Source organism: Silene latifolia, chromosome 2 (genome assembly GCF_048544455.1).
Source record: "Silene latifolia isolate original U9 population chromosome 2, ASM4854445v1, whole genome shotgun sequence".
Lineage (NCBI taxonomy): Eukaryota > Viridiplantae > Streptophyta > Magnoliopsida > Caryophyllales > Caryophyllaceae > Silene > Silene latifolia.
The window spans coordinates 168,052,623-168,070,571 of NC_133527.1; the positions used below are offsets into that span (position 1 = coordinate 168,052,623).

General features: G+C 38.7%; 1 protein-coding gene across 1 annotated transcript; it reads right to left on the reverse strand.

Moving 5' to 3' along the window:
- Positions 1-220: 220 nt before the first annotated feature.
- Positions 221-1,191, reverse strand: LOC141631025 (uncharacterized). Its single transcript, XM_074443754.1, has 2 exons — positions 588-1,191; positions 221-499 (listed from the first exon to the last, which is right to left on the reverse strand). The coding sequence occupies exons 1-2, from the start codon at positions 1,153-1,155 to the stop codon at positions 456-458; spliced, it is 612 nt and encodes a 203-aa protein (XP_074299855.1). The 5' UTR covers positions 1,156-1,191; the 3' UTR covers positions 221-455.
- Between the last annotated feature and the right edge of the window lie 16,758 nt (positions 1,192-17,949).

Here is a 17,949-nt window from a genome sequence, read left to right on the forward strand (position 1 = left end):
CATTTGGTATCGTGAATTCCCTACTTGATGAATTCAAAAACTCATTACAACTTTATAATTGATCTTATATAAATAAGTTGTTACTTTAAGTAACAAAGACATAAGGAGAATCAGATCCATTGCTTATGGACATATAATGATCCCATCATCATAATCGTCTATTTGATCAATTTAAGTTGTTTATCTAATGTTTCTCTACGCAAGTAATTAATGATGATGATTTTAGAACAAACAACATAATAAAACAAGTGATTTGGGTTGAAAACCAAATCACCAATATCCAAAATACAACCCGTGTTTAAAGGATACAAACCAATTTCCAAGTCACACGAGGAAATCAAAATAGTTCTAAAAACATGAAATTCATCATAAAATTAAAGACAAAGCAAATTAAAAAGCCAAGCTTCCATTGATCCATCACCATGGTCGGCTACTCTAGCTTCCCTCGTGATCCTCTAGACTTGCTTCTCCTTGCCTTTGTCCTTGCTAGGAGGGGGCCCTATTTACAATAAAAAGGGTAATCATCACAACTTGTATCACATACTAATTGAGATTGAAACATAAAAGATAGGGATAGTCATATATACCTACTGGAGTAACCTTTCCAGCTTTGATGTCGCCAAGATATTTGGAACAGTTTCTCTTCCAATGCCCAACTCCACAACAATAGTGGCACTTGTCCCCAGAGGGGGCACTGTACTTGGGCTTGGAGGTGCTTGCTTCATAAGTCTTAGCTGAATTCCTGTTGGGAGTTCGCTTCTTTCCCTTTTTCCCGCTTTTCTTGAAAGTTCCCTTGCTCTTTTGATTAACATTGAGCACATCTTTGGTGGTGCTAACACTTAGCCCCATGTCCCTTTCGGCTTGCACAAGCATTTTGTGCAACTCATCAAGAGAAACTTTCTTATCTTGCATATTAAAATTCACCCGGAATTGAACATATGCTTTGATTTTGCTTAGGGAATGAAGAATTCGATCAATCACGAGTTCATCGGGAATTTCCACCTTATGTGATTTCAAGGTCTCAACATGCTCTATCAACTTGAGCACATGTGGGCTCACCTTTTGGCCCTCTTTGATGTTTAGATCAAAGAATGCGGAAGCCGCCTCATATTGAATGACCCTAGGAGCTCGTGAAAACATGTTCACAAGCTTCATGTAGATCTCATGAGCGGTGCTAATCTTTATAGCACTTCGTTGGAGTTCAGCCTCCATAGCAAAGATCAATACATTTTTCATTGCGGCCGACTCCTTTTGGTAATCCTCATAGGATTGCCTAGCGGCGGACCTAGTATTAGGTGGTTCCGTGGGAGATGCCTCGGTAAGGTAACGAAGCTTGTCGTCACCTTGCGCGGCCAAGCGAAGTTGTGCATCCCAATTGGCGAAATTGGACCCATTCTTTTCTAACTTACATCGATCCATGAAGGATCGGAGCCATGACACATTGGAAAGCGGGGTGGAACTAGTGGATGCGGACGCGTTTGGAGTTGCCATTGCAGTTGATTAAAACAAATTTTGACTACAAAATAGGAAATGAAGGAATTTAATTATCATCTATCGTTTTAATAATACTTGTTAACATAACTACAAGTATTGCATTTATATAGTGACCTCCACCCAACTACATAAATGATTCCGAGATCCAAATTCATATCAACTTGGGCACGGTGAGCCGATTCATCCCTTATTAATATAACTCGGTAGATTAACCTTTTAATCGATTCTACTTTTAGAACTCTCGGTCGATAAAAATTACTCTAATTCTCATCTTTAGCCCGGAACACATGCGACTACGGTCAACAATACTTCCGTTGAGCTCAATCCAAATTTCGATGTAATAACTTTTTACTACCCCACTTCGCCAACGTAACAAGGTTTGTATTACGGTGAAGCCGGATTAACTCCCTTGCGAAATTGGTACTTCATGAGTTTCTACTATTTGGTAAGGCTTTATCTCAATTATTATATGTGAGAGGTCTTGTCAATTTATTATCTATCACGTTTTAAGTGAACTAAAGTGGTGAACTACGATAATTATAATTGACACGGTCGATAACTCGATATGATATGCATGTGTTGTTATGGCGATTTGGCTATGCATGCAACATATTAAAAGAAATGCAAAGCAATAAATAAAATTCCTAGTATGGCCTTCCTAAAAAATAGAAAATCAAATAATCTATTACATATTCGGAAACCAACTCCTTTGGTCCCTTGAATCTTCAAATGGCACGCTTCCCAAGACACCGTCTTTGTCGGATCACCTTTCCGAATGGCACCGTCTTGAAGATGCTTCATGATTACAAATAATAATAAAAATACAAAGCTATTCCTATTATACATTTGTAAAATGAAAAACTAATGAAATAAAAATAAAAGTGACACGAGATCACATTAAATTACAACCGAATCAATATTCCCTTTCATTACGGGTAATATTGATTAAAACTAAGGCCATACTAAGATAAAATTACATAATTCAAAATTATATAAATAAAAGACATTCAACAATTGAAATATGCAGCATTATAATATGTACCTATCATGCAAAATCATGTGCCAAATCGCCCTATTTAACTTATGTCGTACATATAACCCGGTTTCATGGAAATGCGTGATAATAACCTTTTAAAATCACTAATTAACACTTAAATCACATCTAAGCTCAAGTTAATTATCCTAACACATTTTAGGACTCAAAAATCAGTCATCACATAATTTTTGACAATAATTCAACTTGATTTAATTTTATGCTCATTTTTGACCTTAAAATCATAATTTATATGAAATAAATCCAAATTAAATCATAAAAGTTTCAAAATTTGAATTTTAAATTTTTGAACATTCTGGAATAATTCCATGACCCTCATAATGTCAAAAAACATGGTTAAAATTTTCGAATCAATTTTGAGAAAATATAGTTGCATTTTTATCGTTTTTATCTCATAAAATGTATAAAGTATACGAAAATTAAACTAATAATTTTTACAACTTTATTTCTGATTAGTGGGATATTAATGCAACTTAAAATAATTTTCTCAAGCCATGCAATACGTTTTAGCTAATTTTTGCTAAAATAGTCACTATTTATGCCATTTTTACTCAAAAATTCATAAATCATGCTAAAGAAGATATTTAAATCTAGAAATTTACATACTCTCTGTAAATATTGCATGTGACATCATATTAAAAGATCATGGCTTAATTCGAAATTTAACTAATTTTAACCATTTTACCTCTTTTAATCCATTTTTATCTCATAAAAATCATAAATCATGCAAAATTAATCAAATTAATTCGTCCTTTTACACACAACTTGTAAAATATGCATGTGAGGTCATATAAATTTTTCAAGGTCAGAAACGAAATTTAACTATTTTTAGCATTTTAATTCCCATTTTAGTCATAAAAATGTAATAAAATGACCAAAAATCCTTAAAATGAGCAATAAATTTCCATGAATCATAAAAATGACCTAAAATGTTTTTAGGACCAGAATATATAACATGCAAAGTGATTTCGTGGCTTATGCTCATAAATCACAAATTTTTAAGTTTTATATGTTAACCTTTTAACTCGGAAAAACAATAACCGATTATGCATGCAACATCCTTATGCTCTGATACCACTTGTAAGGTTCATATACCTATTATTAGACTCCTCTAATAGTGAACTAATTAACTTGTTAATTATTTGTTCTTTAGATCTAGTGCATGCATAACAAAATGAAAGATTTATAAGAAAAACAATGTTCCTTACATTGCTAATTGGTTCGAAATTATGGGCACAAGTAAGGTCACCTTCCTTCACTTGTTCTTGAGCTTATAATGATGGATGATCCTCCTAAGACTCCAAGTTTAGAAGCCACTCCAATAAATTGCACCCAAGATGAAACCCAAAAATCTCTACTAATATTAACTAGATATATAGTAGAAATATTACCTTAATAATACTAATATTCTTATATTACTACTTCTAGTAATAGATTTGGTGTATTAGTATTTATTGAGAGCTTTTTATGAATTTGCATGTGAGGAAATTTTTGGAGAGAAAAACAAGTAAAAGCTTCCTTCACTTAACCACACAAATGAGCAACCATAATGCCCTTTTTTAAGCCAAAAAACCGGTGGCCTTATGGTCTTTAGAGAATCTTTTAATTTTGTTTTTTACTCTTTGTAAAGTGTAGGTGGAGAGTAGGGAGCAATAGTGTAAGAAGTAGTATGAAAAGCCTTGTGTGATATGTCACTATCACACAATAACCAACACTTACAAAAGACAAATGAGCATCTCCTGGCACTTATTTTGGCCGAAATATTGGTCCTCTTATGGACCATATTTGCCTTTTATCATTTGTCCCACAAATGCTTATAAGTCTTATATTTAACAATCTTACATATTTAATTATTAATGTAATCATTTAACACTTAAATATTACAACTAATAATATAATATACACTCCACTTTTTGAGTAGTATACTACCATTATATCATCATATAATGGGTCCCATAATTGCTAGTTAGTTAAAATTACAACTTCTTGTAACTTTAAATAACTAATTACCTCTACCTCAAAACTTATATTAATACCTCAACAAATTTAGTAATATAACACTTAATTACTAAATTTAATCTTTATTTAATCACATTAAAATAAGACGCAAAATTGCACTCCCATAATTAAGGAATTAATTAATCTGTATCGCATACAATTAATTAAATAGCTATTTGGGCTTCATCCTATAGGTGTGACCTAAAGGGATCAACTGACCACCACCGTCACACGACAGTAATGTCAAACTCTAGTTAGCCAACCATTACCGATTAATGATGGTCAGTCGACTGTATAAAGAATCATCCCTCACGTATTCTTAATTTGAGATTTAATTATGATATTAAATCATGTGATCGCACTATTGTTGAGGACACATTTCCCAACATAAACATGGTGGTCTTGGGTTGAAGAAGTTACTAGACTGGAATATTGCATCCTTACGGAAATATGTTTGGTGGATAGAACAAAAAGCTGATCATTTATGGGTGAAGTGGGTACATTCAGTCTATATTAAAGGGAGTGATTGGAAGAATTATACACCAAGCATTAATAGCAGTTGGGCTTGGCGTAAAATTTGCCAAGTAAATACTGCCTTACATCGGCTCTTTTATGGAGCACACAGACTGGTAGGGGGATATTCAGTTCAGCAGGGATACCATTTCCTTCGACCTGATGAGACATAGGTTTCTTGGGCTCCTCTGATGACAGTGAGGTAGATTATGCCCAGGCATAAATTCTTCATCTGGCTTATTGCTTAGGAAAGGCTTTTAACACAAGATAGGTTGCAGAGAATGTAGATAATTCAGAGCAATATTTGCTATTTGTGCGGGATAGAACAGGAAGACCATGAACGTTTATTCTTCAAATGTGTATACAACAGTAAGTGCATGGATTTAGTAAGCAGTTGGTGTGCTGTACAGCTTCCTGGACAGCATTGCATTGAATGGTGGATTCACTGGAGACATAGAAGCAGGGGCAGGAAGAAGGGGATTGCAATGATTCTAGCAAGTCTGATGACACAGCTCTGGTGGAGCAGGAACAAAAGCAGATTGGAAATGTTGCTTACTAGGCCTGAGATTCTAGTTGCTCAAGTGAAAAACGAAGTGAGGATGAGGTTTACTAGCATGAATTTTGTAAGTAACAATAGGAGTGTTATGCAATGGGTGAATATGATATGTGAGAAATAAGGTGATGTGGTAATTACCTTATAAAATGTTGTAAGGGACATGAAGTTTAATTATTAATGAGAAGCTTACTTTTCCCAAAAAAAAACTAGGGCCCGGGTGTCGGCCTTAGAGAAGTTACTTAAGGAGAAAATTCCGTATTTGGAAGGACTCGTGGTGAGTCTCGGTAGCACTCACCAAGCCGAAGATGAGACGGTAAAGGGGCACGAGGCTCGCTTTGAAGCCTTAAGCGAGATGATAAGGGGGCATGAGGCTCCCTTTGATGCCGTAGAGGCAATGATCCCACGTGAGTTCGCGGAAGAGATGGGATATGTCCACGAGAGACTTGGACAGCTCGAGAACATGTGTAATACCTTGATGAAATTGGCCACACACGGGAATTTTGGTGGGACTACCAATGTGAAGCCGCCTGCACCTCACAAATATAGTGGGGCGAGAGACTCGAAAGAAGTTGAAAACTTCTTCTTGATAGGCTATCGCACACCTATGTAAAAATAAATACCCTAGACACAAATGAATGTAGTACGTAGGGGTCGAATCCACAGAGAGACGGTAGTTGTAAATTAGTTGTTATGGAGTGAATTTTATCTTGAGTGGATGAGGTTGATTGATTGATTTGATTTATGTTGATATAAAAACAATAATAAAGAAAGAGTCTAGGGAAGTCGGGTCACACATGCAAATATATGTAAATGCTTTATGTTAAACTCGGATTAGATAGTAATGATAATTTTGTAGACTTAAAGACACCCATCTATCGATATTAGTGTCAACTACCATAGACCGGGTCCTAGAGAAACTCTTGTTTATGACTAGGTCGTCTTACTACACATGCTTAGTCTAATTCATTTTCGTGCCTCTCGACTTATAAAAACGAATTAACAAATTTAATCAAAGATTGTGATCAAGAATCAGAGATTAACAATAAGGTACAAGCATATTATAGAAACTATTATGTGATCACTAAGTATCTTAATTTATCATGTTACAAATAATTTTTATGCATGGCTCCCTTTATCCCCTAGACAAGGTATACTACTCTCGCATTATGTAAATTAAGCTAATGATGAACAAAATGATAAACATATTGATAAAGAAATAATATTAGAAATAAATTACCTCAACAATGGAAATGGAATTGGAATTGAAGAACAATGCAAAAGGAAATAACTTGGAAATGAAATTATAATTTGTAATACTTAAAGGAAATGATAACAAACTAATGAAAACTAAACTACACTAAGCTAATCTAACTACTGAAGTTTAGAGAGAATTCTATGTGGAAAATGTGTGGAAAAAGGTGTGTAAGAAGTGTGTAAGTCTACACCCTTTAAATAGGAAATGAGGGGTGAAACTTAGAGTAAATATAAGGGTTCAACCCCAAATATTTCTCTTAATTGCTTGATTAATTACCAAAGGAATCCTGAGTGAGCTATTAAATCAACTTCAATCCTCCGGTTAAATGCTTAGTGAGCATCCTAAGAGCATCCAATGAACATCCCAAAGCTTGCTTCAAATCTCTTCACTTCTTGATTAAATGCCAAGGGGATCCAATGTGAGCCACTAATTCCATCTTAATTCACCCGGTTAAATGTGATATTAGCATCCAAAGCTTCACTAAGCATCCGAAGTTTCTACCTTAGTTGGACTTCAAATCTTGGGCTTGACTTTGCATAAGACCTTATTTTGCATTTCTCATTTTAATCCATATCTTTATGCATGCAAATCCATGTAACACTTCAAGGTTGGTCCAATGTGATGTGTGTATTTTATATAAGGTTTTTACCTCATTTTTACACGCATTTCTGTGTTATTTACGTGGCATCTAGCTACAAATTACCCCGAATATTCTACTTTGGTCTGTCTTGTATAAATTGCAGGTACGGACCAGAAAGGAGCAAAATCAAGCCCAAACTTGTCCTAATCGCATGCATTTTAGAGAATAAGGAATCGGAGCCCGGAATTTGTCACTTAGGGATGCGTGAAGTAGCCTCGGAAGGTGCCTAGGAATCCACCCGTGCTTATATAGCTCGATCGACCAGTTTTGCTACTCATTCTGGTCGATCGAATGCTTTATCCATCAAGAACCACTCGATCGAACTGCACCTCTACTCGATCGAGATAGCTGTCTTCTGAAGTGTTCGATCGAACTCCATTTCCATTCGATCGAAAGGTTTTTCCAGCAATATCCTCGATCGAGCTGTTTCAATTCACTCGATCGAGGTGTTATATGTTTTATATGGGCTTTAAGCTATTTCCGAGATTTTCTTTTGTAATTTTAAGAATATAAGCTTATGACGGCAGTCATAATAGCTCCTTCTTCTCTCTCCCTTCCTTCGACACTTTCTCTACTCTCTAAAACTTTTGGCTCCTGAACCCTAACTACGGATTTTCTGGCTTGTAATCGGTACTCTTACTCTACTCTTAATTTATAATTAATTACTTGTTTTACTCCCTATTCTTCCCTTTAATCTCTACTGCTGTTTTTCTCTTTCATACCTTTACTATGTCGAGTTTCTGCGGTTTATGTATTGTTGTTGCTTGTTCAATAATTATGCATAGCTAATTCTCCCTTGCTAAGACATATGGGAGCCATGATCTTGGGGAAATTGTGAAATAGGTGATTAGATTTGATGCGAATTTGATCTATGTTGTTAATCGTTACATATAACTGTTTTTGTCTAATTGAGTCGACGCAAATAGGTGATTAATCACCGTACACCTTGACCTAGATCGAAATATTGGAAGGGGTAAGACATGTAACGAACATTAGGACACTCTAGTGAGGGCGAAAGCTAAGCTAATAGTGCCTTAGGGTGAATTGAGACTGAGAGGAGATATTCGCTACCCTGTAGATCGAGTTTGTATTAACCTGAGATCCTAGATTATGTTTCCCGAGAATCATGGTGAACCGACTGTCTTAGCCACTTTCTCCCTGCTTAACTGTTGTCAACTCTCTCTTTTAATTCTTTCTCTTTTTCTCCTCCTTGATCTCCTTAGATTAGAATAATCAATCAAAACCCTCCAAGAAACTGTGACTCAGACGGACTTAGTTTAGCAGACATTTTTCCATCTCCCTGTGGAGATCGACCCTACTTACCGCTGACTTATGTTAGTAGTAATAGGTATTTATTTTTGGTACTAAACGACGGTATCAAATTTTGGCGCCGTTGCCGGGGAAGTGGCGTAATTTTGTTGCTTATATTAAGTTTGTCTCTCATCTCAAGGAATTTATTCCTTGAGATTGATCTCATATTTTTCCAAGTGCTTTATTAGTGTTGCAGGAAATATGTTCTAGAAGAGAACATTGTCATACATGCCTTGCTATAGACTCTATTTGCTAAGATGCCGAACATCGCCAGTCATTCAGAACCTACGGTGGATTCTCTTCCTAAAGGTTTCTTGTTACCCACTACAGATTCGGGGACCTTTGGGATCCACCCATCTTATATACAGCTGGTTGAGACAAAATCTCTTCAGGGGGTACCTGGCGAAGATCCTTGCAAGCATATAGAGCTCTTTACAGAATATTGCTCCACCATTCCTTTAGCTGCTGGGGTGACGCAGGATAGGGTTAAGGGAGTTTTTTTTCCCTTTTTCTTTGACTGTTGATGCCCGGGAGTGGTTGAGAGATATGGACAGGGAAGGTGCCGGTGTTACTGACTGGAATTCCCTAGCTCTAGCTTTTTATAGACGATATTTTCCACCACAGCGCACTAATGCGTTGAGAGGTCAAATCAATGCATTTGAGCAATTGCCTACTGAAGATTTGAATGGGGCTTGGACTAGGTTCAAGAGACTCGTTCGTTCTGTACCTCATCATGGTTTCAAGCATTGGTTCCTATGCACCCAATTCTACAATGGGTTATATCCTGATCAGAGAGCTGTTCTTGACAACGCGGCCAATGGGAGATTCCAGAAAAATGTTGAAGATGAACAAGGATGGCACCTTATTGAAGAAATGGCCATCCACGTTGCCGAATATGGAAATCCTCGAGGAAGTAGGTACGTAAATGAGTTGGTGGTAGCTGAGGTGGAAAGTCCTAATGGAAGGTTAGGCAGTCCGGGATTTTGCAAACTACGGGTGTGCATGAACAAGTTTGTGCCATAACTGAGTAGGAGGTAGTTTGTGGTAGATGCGGTACGGAGGGGCATGACCCTATTACTTGTATGGCGGATGTAGAGCGCGTCCGTGCCTATAAAAATTCAAGCAAGGAGTTCCATTCTCTAAGCTATATAAAGATTTGACAACAACAAGTACCTCTAGCCTTTCTAAACCAATGCCACAACCAATTGATTCATCCTCTACAAATGGAGAGCTCGCAGAACTGAAGCCCCTAGTGTTGAACTTAACGCTTCAGTTCGGAAAGAAGTCCGACAAGAATGAAAATGCTATAGAGGAGTTGCAAGATCAAGTTGCGCGTCTTTCATTCACGCAAAGTCAAGTGAATCAATCACCTCCATGTGACCCGGTCAATGTTATAAATCTCCGAAGTGGTCTTACTTATGATGGACCAAAAATACCGGAAGACGGGGTTGTGACAGCTGATGAGACCCCGAATATTGATTTTGAGGAGTTAAGTGACGATATCCCTGCTGAACATCATCCTACAGCTCGATCGAGTGATATCTTAACTCGATCGAGTGATTTATCTAACACAGGCCCTCGATCGAACATAATTCCAACTCGATCGAGAAATGCCCCAGTTGAATAATTCGATCGAGGAGATAATTCCTCTCGATCGAGTAACTTGGCAGAAAATATTGTTCGATCGAGTGATTCTGGCTCTCGATCGAAACATGCTGAAATTGAAGAACTCAATCGAGAGGTGCATATTCCTCGATCGAGTGCTTTTCCTGATGAGACTGTTCGATCGAATGATATTAGTACTCGATCAAACACCAGTACTAGAGGAAGTTCAGTTTCAAAGTCTAATTCTGTTACCATGTCATCTTCCCCTGCTGTGGAGGTGCCACGTTCTGATAAAGGGAAAGAGAAGGTCGCGGGCCCGCTTATTGCTACCAGGGTTCCTTATCCGGGACGTCTGAAGGATGCTAAGGTCGAGCGACAGTACGATAAGTTTGTGGACGTGGTCAAGAATCTCCAGGTAACTGTCCCTTTTACTGAACTTATTACCCAGGTACCTACTTACGCTAAATTTATGAAAGACATTGTGACGCGTAAGAGAGAGCTTAGTGAATTCGAGACTGTTGCATTTATGGAAGAGTCTAGTAATTTACTTCTTAACAAAGCTCCACCGAAAATGAAAGACCCGGGTAGTTTCTCTATTATCTGTACCATAGGGAATGAAGTGATAGACAAGGCTCTTTGTGATTTAGGAGCCACTGTTAGTGTCATGCCTTTTTCTATTTGCAAGAAGCATAATATGGGTCACCTTAAAATGACTATTACATTACAGATGGCTGATAGATCTGTAAGACGACCCTTGGATATCCTAGAGGACGTGCCTGTCAGAGTAGGCAAGTTCTTTATACCGGTGGACTTTATTGTTTTAGACATAGCCGAGGATACCCGGACTCCAATTATATTAGGAAGACCATTCTTATGTACAGCTAGGGCCGTTATTGATGTCAAACAAGGGCGTTTGACTCTTGCAGTGGGGGATGATGCGACCACTTTTAGTGTGCCCAGTACACTTGCTCGGCCAATGATAGAGGATACTTGCTATTCAGTTGATATTGTTGACGAGTCTGTTTATGACTTCTGGTCGGGTTATTTTATAAGGATCCACTAGAAGCTTTGATGCTTTTAGATGAGTGTGTAGATAACCCAGAAAACAATGATGCTGTGTTGGATTTGCTTGAAGCTGCTTTAGATGAGCGTGAACTCACCGACGCTGAAAGAGAGAGAGTGGAACAAATGATCAATACTCTTTGCGCCATAGAGGTAAAGGTACCTGAGCGTAAGCCTCTTCCTTCTCATCTTAAATATGCTTTCTTAGATGATACAGAGCAATATCCAGTCATTGTTAGTGCCAAATTGGATGATGATCAGCTGACCGCTTTGTAAGTTGTGCTTAAGAAAAACAGGAAAGCTATGGGTTATTCATTGGATGACATTAAGGGCATTAGTCCTGACATTTGTATGCACAGAATTGAGCTTGAGGAAGACCACAAACCTTGCAGACAGGGTCAGCGCCGACTGAACCAGAAGATGCGGGACGTTGTGATGGCTGAGGTAATGAAGCTGCTTGATGCCGGTATTATTTATTCTGTTGATCATTCTAAGTGGGTGAGTCCAGTTCAGGTAGTTCCTAAGAAAGGAGGGACTACTTTGGTCACGAATGACAAAAATGAGTTGATACCTACTAGAGTAGTAACTGGTTGGTGGATGTGTATAGACTACAGACAGTTGAATGCCGCCGCAAAGAAAGATCACTTTCCCCTTCCTTTCATTGATCAAATGGTATAAAAGTTAGCTTCTCATAAGTTTTTCTGTTATCTAGATGGATACTCAGGGTTCTTTCAAATCCCTATTCATCCAGATGATCAGGAAAAGAGTACTTTTACTTGTCCTCAGGGTGTTTTTGCTTATCGCATGATGCCTTTTGGTTTATGTAATGCCCCTGCCACCTTCTAAAGGTGCATGATGGGGATATTTTCTGAGTATATAGAGTCTATTATGGAAGACTTTAGTGTCTATGGAAGTGACTTTGCTAATTGTCTGTCTAACCTTGATAAAGTGTTGGAGCGCTGCATTGAGGTTAATCTTATGCTTAATTGGGAGAAGTGCCACTTTATGGTCAACGAGGGAGTTGTCTTAGGGCACTTAGTTTCTGACAGGGGCATTGAGGTTGACAAAGGAAAGGTGCAAGTGATTCAGCAATTACCTCCTCCTATTAATGTCAAAGGAGTGAGGAGCTTCCTTGGTCACGCCGGCTTTTATCGCCGGTTTATCAAGGACTTTTCAAAAATTGCTAAACCACTTATACAACTGTTGCTTAAAGATGCCCGCTTTGCATTTACTGATGAATGTCTTTCTGCTTTTAACAGGTTGAAGCAGGCCTTGATTTCGGCGCCGATTATACAGCCTCCCAACTGGGACTTGCCGTTTGAGATTATGTGCGACGCTAGTGATTATGCACTAAGAGCGATGTCAGGCCAGAGGAAAGACAAAGCTTTGAATGCAATATACTATGCGAGCTGAACTCTGGATGAGGCTCAAGTGAAGTACACCACTACTGAGAAGGGGTTGTTAGCTGTGGTCTATGCGCTAGAAAATTTTCATTCTTACTTGATAGGGTCCGAAGTTACTGTTTTTACTGACCATGCAGCGCTGAGACACCTTCTTGCTAAGAAGGAAGCTAAACAGCGATTGGTGAGGTGGATACTCCTTCTTCAGGAGTTTGATTTGCAGATCAAAGATAAGAAGGGTGCTGAGAACGTAGTAGCTGATCATCTGTCGCGACTATCACAGCAAGAGGGAGACGATTCCTTACCTATTGATGATTCTTTTCCCGATGATTCATTATTTGTTGTTTTGTCTTCTATTATTAACCATGACCCTTGGTATGCAGATTTAGCTAATTATGTTGTTAGTAGCGCGCTGCCACCTAACCTTTCTTATCAACAGAGGAAGCGTTTTCTCTATAACGCTAAGCAGTATTTCTGGGATGATCCTTATTTGTTTAAGAAGTGTGCAGATGGTCTCTACAGATGGTGTATTCCGCAGTGGGAGACCAAGGCAATCTTAGAGGGCTATCATTCATCCTCTTATGGTAGTCACCACGGTCCATCGCGCACCGTGGCTAAGGTACTTCAGTCTGGCTTTTACTGGCCTACTTTGTTTGCTGATGCTAAGGTGTTTGTTTCAGCTTGTGATGCTTGCCAACGCTCCGGGAATATTTCTAAGAGACATGAGATGCCACAAAATGGTATCCTAGAGGTCGAGGTTTTTGATGTCTGGGGCATTGATTTACAAGGACCCTTCCCGTCTAGCAAAGGTAACAAGTATATCTTGGTAGCTGTAGATTATGTGTCTAAGTGAGTGGAGGCGATTGCTTCACCTAATTGTGATGCCAAGACCGTGACTAAAATGTTCAAAAAGATTATCTTTCCCCGATTTGGTGTCCCTAGGGTCGTCATTAGTGATGGGGGAATGCATTTTAAAGAAAAGAAGCTAACTTCTATATTGTCTAAGGTTGGTGTCCAACACCGGCGCGGTTTGGGGTATCATCCCCAAACTAGTGGGCAAGTTGAAGTCTCTAACAGAGAAATTAAAGAGATTTTGGCTAAGGTAGTTTCTAAATCACGGAAGGATTAGAGTCTTAAACTGGAGGACACATTATGGGCTTATCGGACTTCTTTTAAAACATCGATTGGTGCATCACCATATCGGCTGGTTTACGGGAAATCATGTCATTTACCTGTTGAGTTGGAGTGTAAGGCTTGGTGGGCTATTCGTGAACTAAACTTTGATCCTAAGTTCTGTGGCCAGACCCGTTTATTGCATTAGGCTAAATGCCTATGATAGCTCACGCATCTACAAAGAGAAGACGAAGAGATGGCACGACAAACGGATCATACCTCGAGAATTTCATGTCGGGCAGAAGGTGATGCTGTTTAATGCTCGACTGCATTTATTCCCTGGCAAACTGAAGTCCAGGTGGAGCGGCCCTTATACAGTGACTGGTGTCACTAAATTTGGGTTCGTTGAATTAGAGTGTTCCGACGGTCAAAGGTTCAAGGTCAATGGCCAGTACGTGAAGCATTATGATGAAGCAAACGATACAGATAGCAGAGTCGAAGTTCTCTACTTCGACAATCCTGATGAGCCAGCTAATTGAAGTCAGAAAGGTCGTGCGGGACCTCCTAAACCTGCGCTATCCGGGAGGCAACCCGGATTGTTTTGTTGTACTCTTGTTTAAACTTGTTGTCTTAGTTTATGTTGTGTGCTTAGACTCTGTTTTACGAACAATTGCTGAACTTGCACGTACTTTTGCGAGCCACATAGTACTTTTTGCTGCATTTTGCAGGTTTCCTACGAAATTGGATCGATCGAGTAGTTTTCTTACTCGATCGAGCTCTTCTTCTGATGTTTCTCCTCAATCGATCACCTTCGTCCTTCGGTCGAGTACCTGCAAATCCCCTCTTCTCGATCGAGTGGCACTTTTGCTCGATCGAGCACTTCTGGCACCAAATCTACTCGATCGAACCTCTCTTCTCTTGTTCGATCGAATCCTGTTGTTATTTCTCGCCTGCTGTGATGATATTAGGCTATTTGTGACCTCCCATGTTCATGGTCGGTTTGGGGAGGTCCCTCCTTTACGTCGTCTTGTAAGTTTTTCGACTCCCGTTCTTCGTTTCTCTTCAGTTTGCATTTCTTTCCCTATTTTTGGTACAATGAGGACATTGTACAGTTTGGTTTGGGGAGGTATGCATCCATATCTGTGTCTGCATGTTGTTTTGTTGCATTTCAGTTTGCACATTTATTTATCTTCGCTTGCACTGTTGTCTTAATTCAACAAATTTCCATAAACTTCAAAAATTCAAAAAAAAATCACGTTTATTTCTGCATTTAAATCGAGTCGGAACGTTGAACTTTTACGCTACTTCGAGTCCTTTTACCCTTACCTTGCACATTCTTAACATTTTGTTGGCATGGTAATGTGCATAATCTACGAGTTTTTGTTTCACTCTTATCTGAACGAATAGACTTGACTCTTATATTGGCGAGCTATATTTACATTCAAAGGTTTAGAGCTTAATAAACTGGTGACATTCATGACCAGTTTCATATAGGATGTGAGTAGTACTCTCTACAAGGCATGTAACATCAATTTGCATAAGCATGAATTCAGTCTACTAGGTACCTGTATGCATTCGGTCTGTGGTTGGTGACACATGTTAGGAGAGGTAGTTCCTTTTATTTCATTCTACCCATGAGCTCCACATAGCCAAATTGCCCATTTTATCCCATTTAGCTACAGCCTATAATTTTGCCTACGCTAGCCGAGCTAGTAATAGTAGTTGTTGGGAATGTTACATTGCAATATGGTTATATCTATTTTGAGAAGTTGGTGGAAATGTTGAAGGGAATTAAAAAAAATGAAAAGAAAAGTTGTAAAAAATGAAAAAAAAAGTAATAAATATGAAAAAAGAAGAAAAGAAAGATTACGAAAAATCATGAGCCAAGAATTATATTGTGTTGTGATTTACGCTCCCATGCTATATTTTTATCTTATGGGGAGTTGACGATATTGTGGCGATAGTGAGTTGTATGCTGCAAATTAGCACTGTTTGCTTTGTATTGATATATTGAGTATGAAGTTGGGAAGTGTTTCTAATTTGGATCCGTTTTTGCCTAGCCTGGCTATTAACTCCACATTTCCAAATTCATTATAGCCCTTTCTTACCCATTACCTCACTTACCCAAATGTAAGTCCTTGGCATGTGTCTTGGTCATTAGTTGGTTGGAATGCGTATGTACGGTTGTAGAGACTTTATTCATGTTAGACTACATGCATGTTCTTATAGGTCGAGTTAGGTGAGTGTCTATACTTCTTTCTATCTTTTACTTTTATACTCACCTTCTGCTTAATTTGTGCGATGAGCGACCCGTGAGAGTCCGATATTTATGAGTCTTGAAAGGTCGACGGTTCAGTAGTTTGAGACATTGATTTAACTCGTTTGCACTTATTTATTGCTACTTTGTTAGTTGTTGCATTAAATTGGTTTGGGTGGATAATTTGTAGCTGATGAGTTGGTCCCATTCCGTTAGTCGTTTTTAGTTGCATTCATAGTTTGCTTGAGGACAAGCAAAGGTTTGGTTTGGGGAGATTTGATGCGTGTATTTTATATACGGTTTTTACCTCATTTTTACACGCATTTCTGTGTTATTTACGTGGCATCTAGCTACAAATTCCCCCGAATATTCTACTTTGGTCTGTCTTGTATAAATTGCAGGTACGGACCAGAAAGGAGCAAAATCAAGCCCAAACTTGTCCTAATCGCATGCATTTTGGAGAATAAGGAATCAGAGCCCGGAATTTGTCACTTAGAGATGCGTGAAGTAGCCTCGGAAGGTGCCTAGGAATCCACTCGTGCTTATATAGCTCGATCGACCAGTTTTGCTACTCATTCTGGTCGATCGAATGCTTTATCCATCAAGAACCACTCGATCGAACTGCACCTCTACTCGATCGAGATAGCTGTCTTCTGAAGTGTTCGATCGAACTCCATTTCCATTCGATCGAAAGGTTTTTCCAGCAATCTCCTCGATCGAGCTGTTTCAATTCACTCGATCGAGGTGTTATATGTTTTATACGGGCTTTAAGCTATTTCCGAGAGTGAGGGCGAAAGCTAAGCTAATACTGCCTTAGGGTGAATTGAGACCGAGAGGAGATATTCGCTGCCCTGTAGATCGAGTTTGTATTAACCTGAGATCCTAGATTATGTTTCCCGAGAATCATGGTGAACCGACTGTCTTAGCCACTTTCTCCCTGCTTAACTGTTGTCAACTCTCTCTTTTAATTCTTTTACTCTTTTTCTCCTCCTTGATCTCCTTAGATTAGAATAATCAATCAAAACCCTCCAAGAAACCGTGACTCAGACGGACTTAGTTTAGCAGACATTTTTCCATCTCCCTGTGGAGATCGACCCTACTTACCGCTGACTTCTATTAGTAGTAATAGGTATTTATTTTTGGTACTAAACGACGGTATCACAATGTTTGCTTCTTTACTTAGTCTTGCTTCTAGTTACTTGCACAAGTGATGGAATAAGCTTCTAAAAGCTCAACTTCCTACAAAATGTGACAAAACATGCAAAGACAACTAGAATACAATATTAGCTCATAAAATCACTAAGGTTAGGGCAATAATCATATATATTAGAGCAAAATAAGGAGATAAAGTCTATATAAAATGGACTTATCACCTCTTCCATATGGAACAATTATTTTGAGCGAGCAGTGCGCTCGACGAGATGCTGAAAGTCACTACTGCGAACATGTATCTGATCGATGATGCCAAACAATGGCGGCGTTCTAAGTACGCCGAGATTGAGGCAAGGACCGTTGTGTTGGAGTCATAGGACGACTTTAAACGACTCTTAAAGGAACAATTCTACCCGGAGAACACCGATTTCTTAGCTCGAAGAAAACTCAAGAGCTTGAAGTGTAACAACCCCATCTACCAAGGAGCCTTAACGAGACCTTCCCTAGAAGATACGTGCATTACCATCTCGGTTGCACTA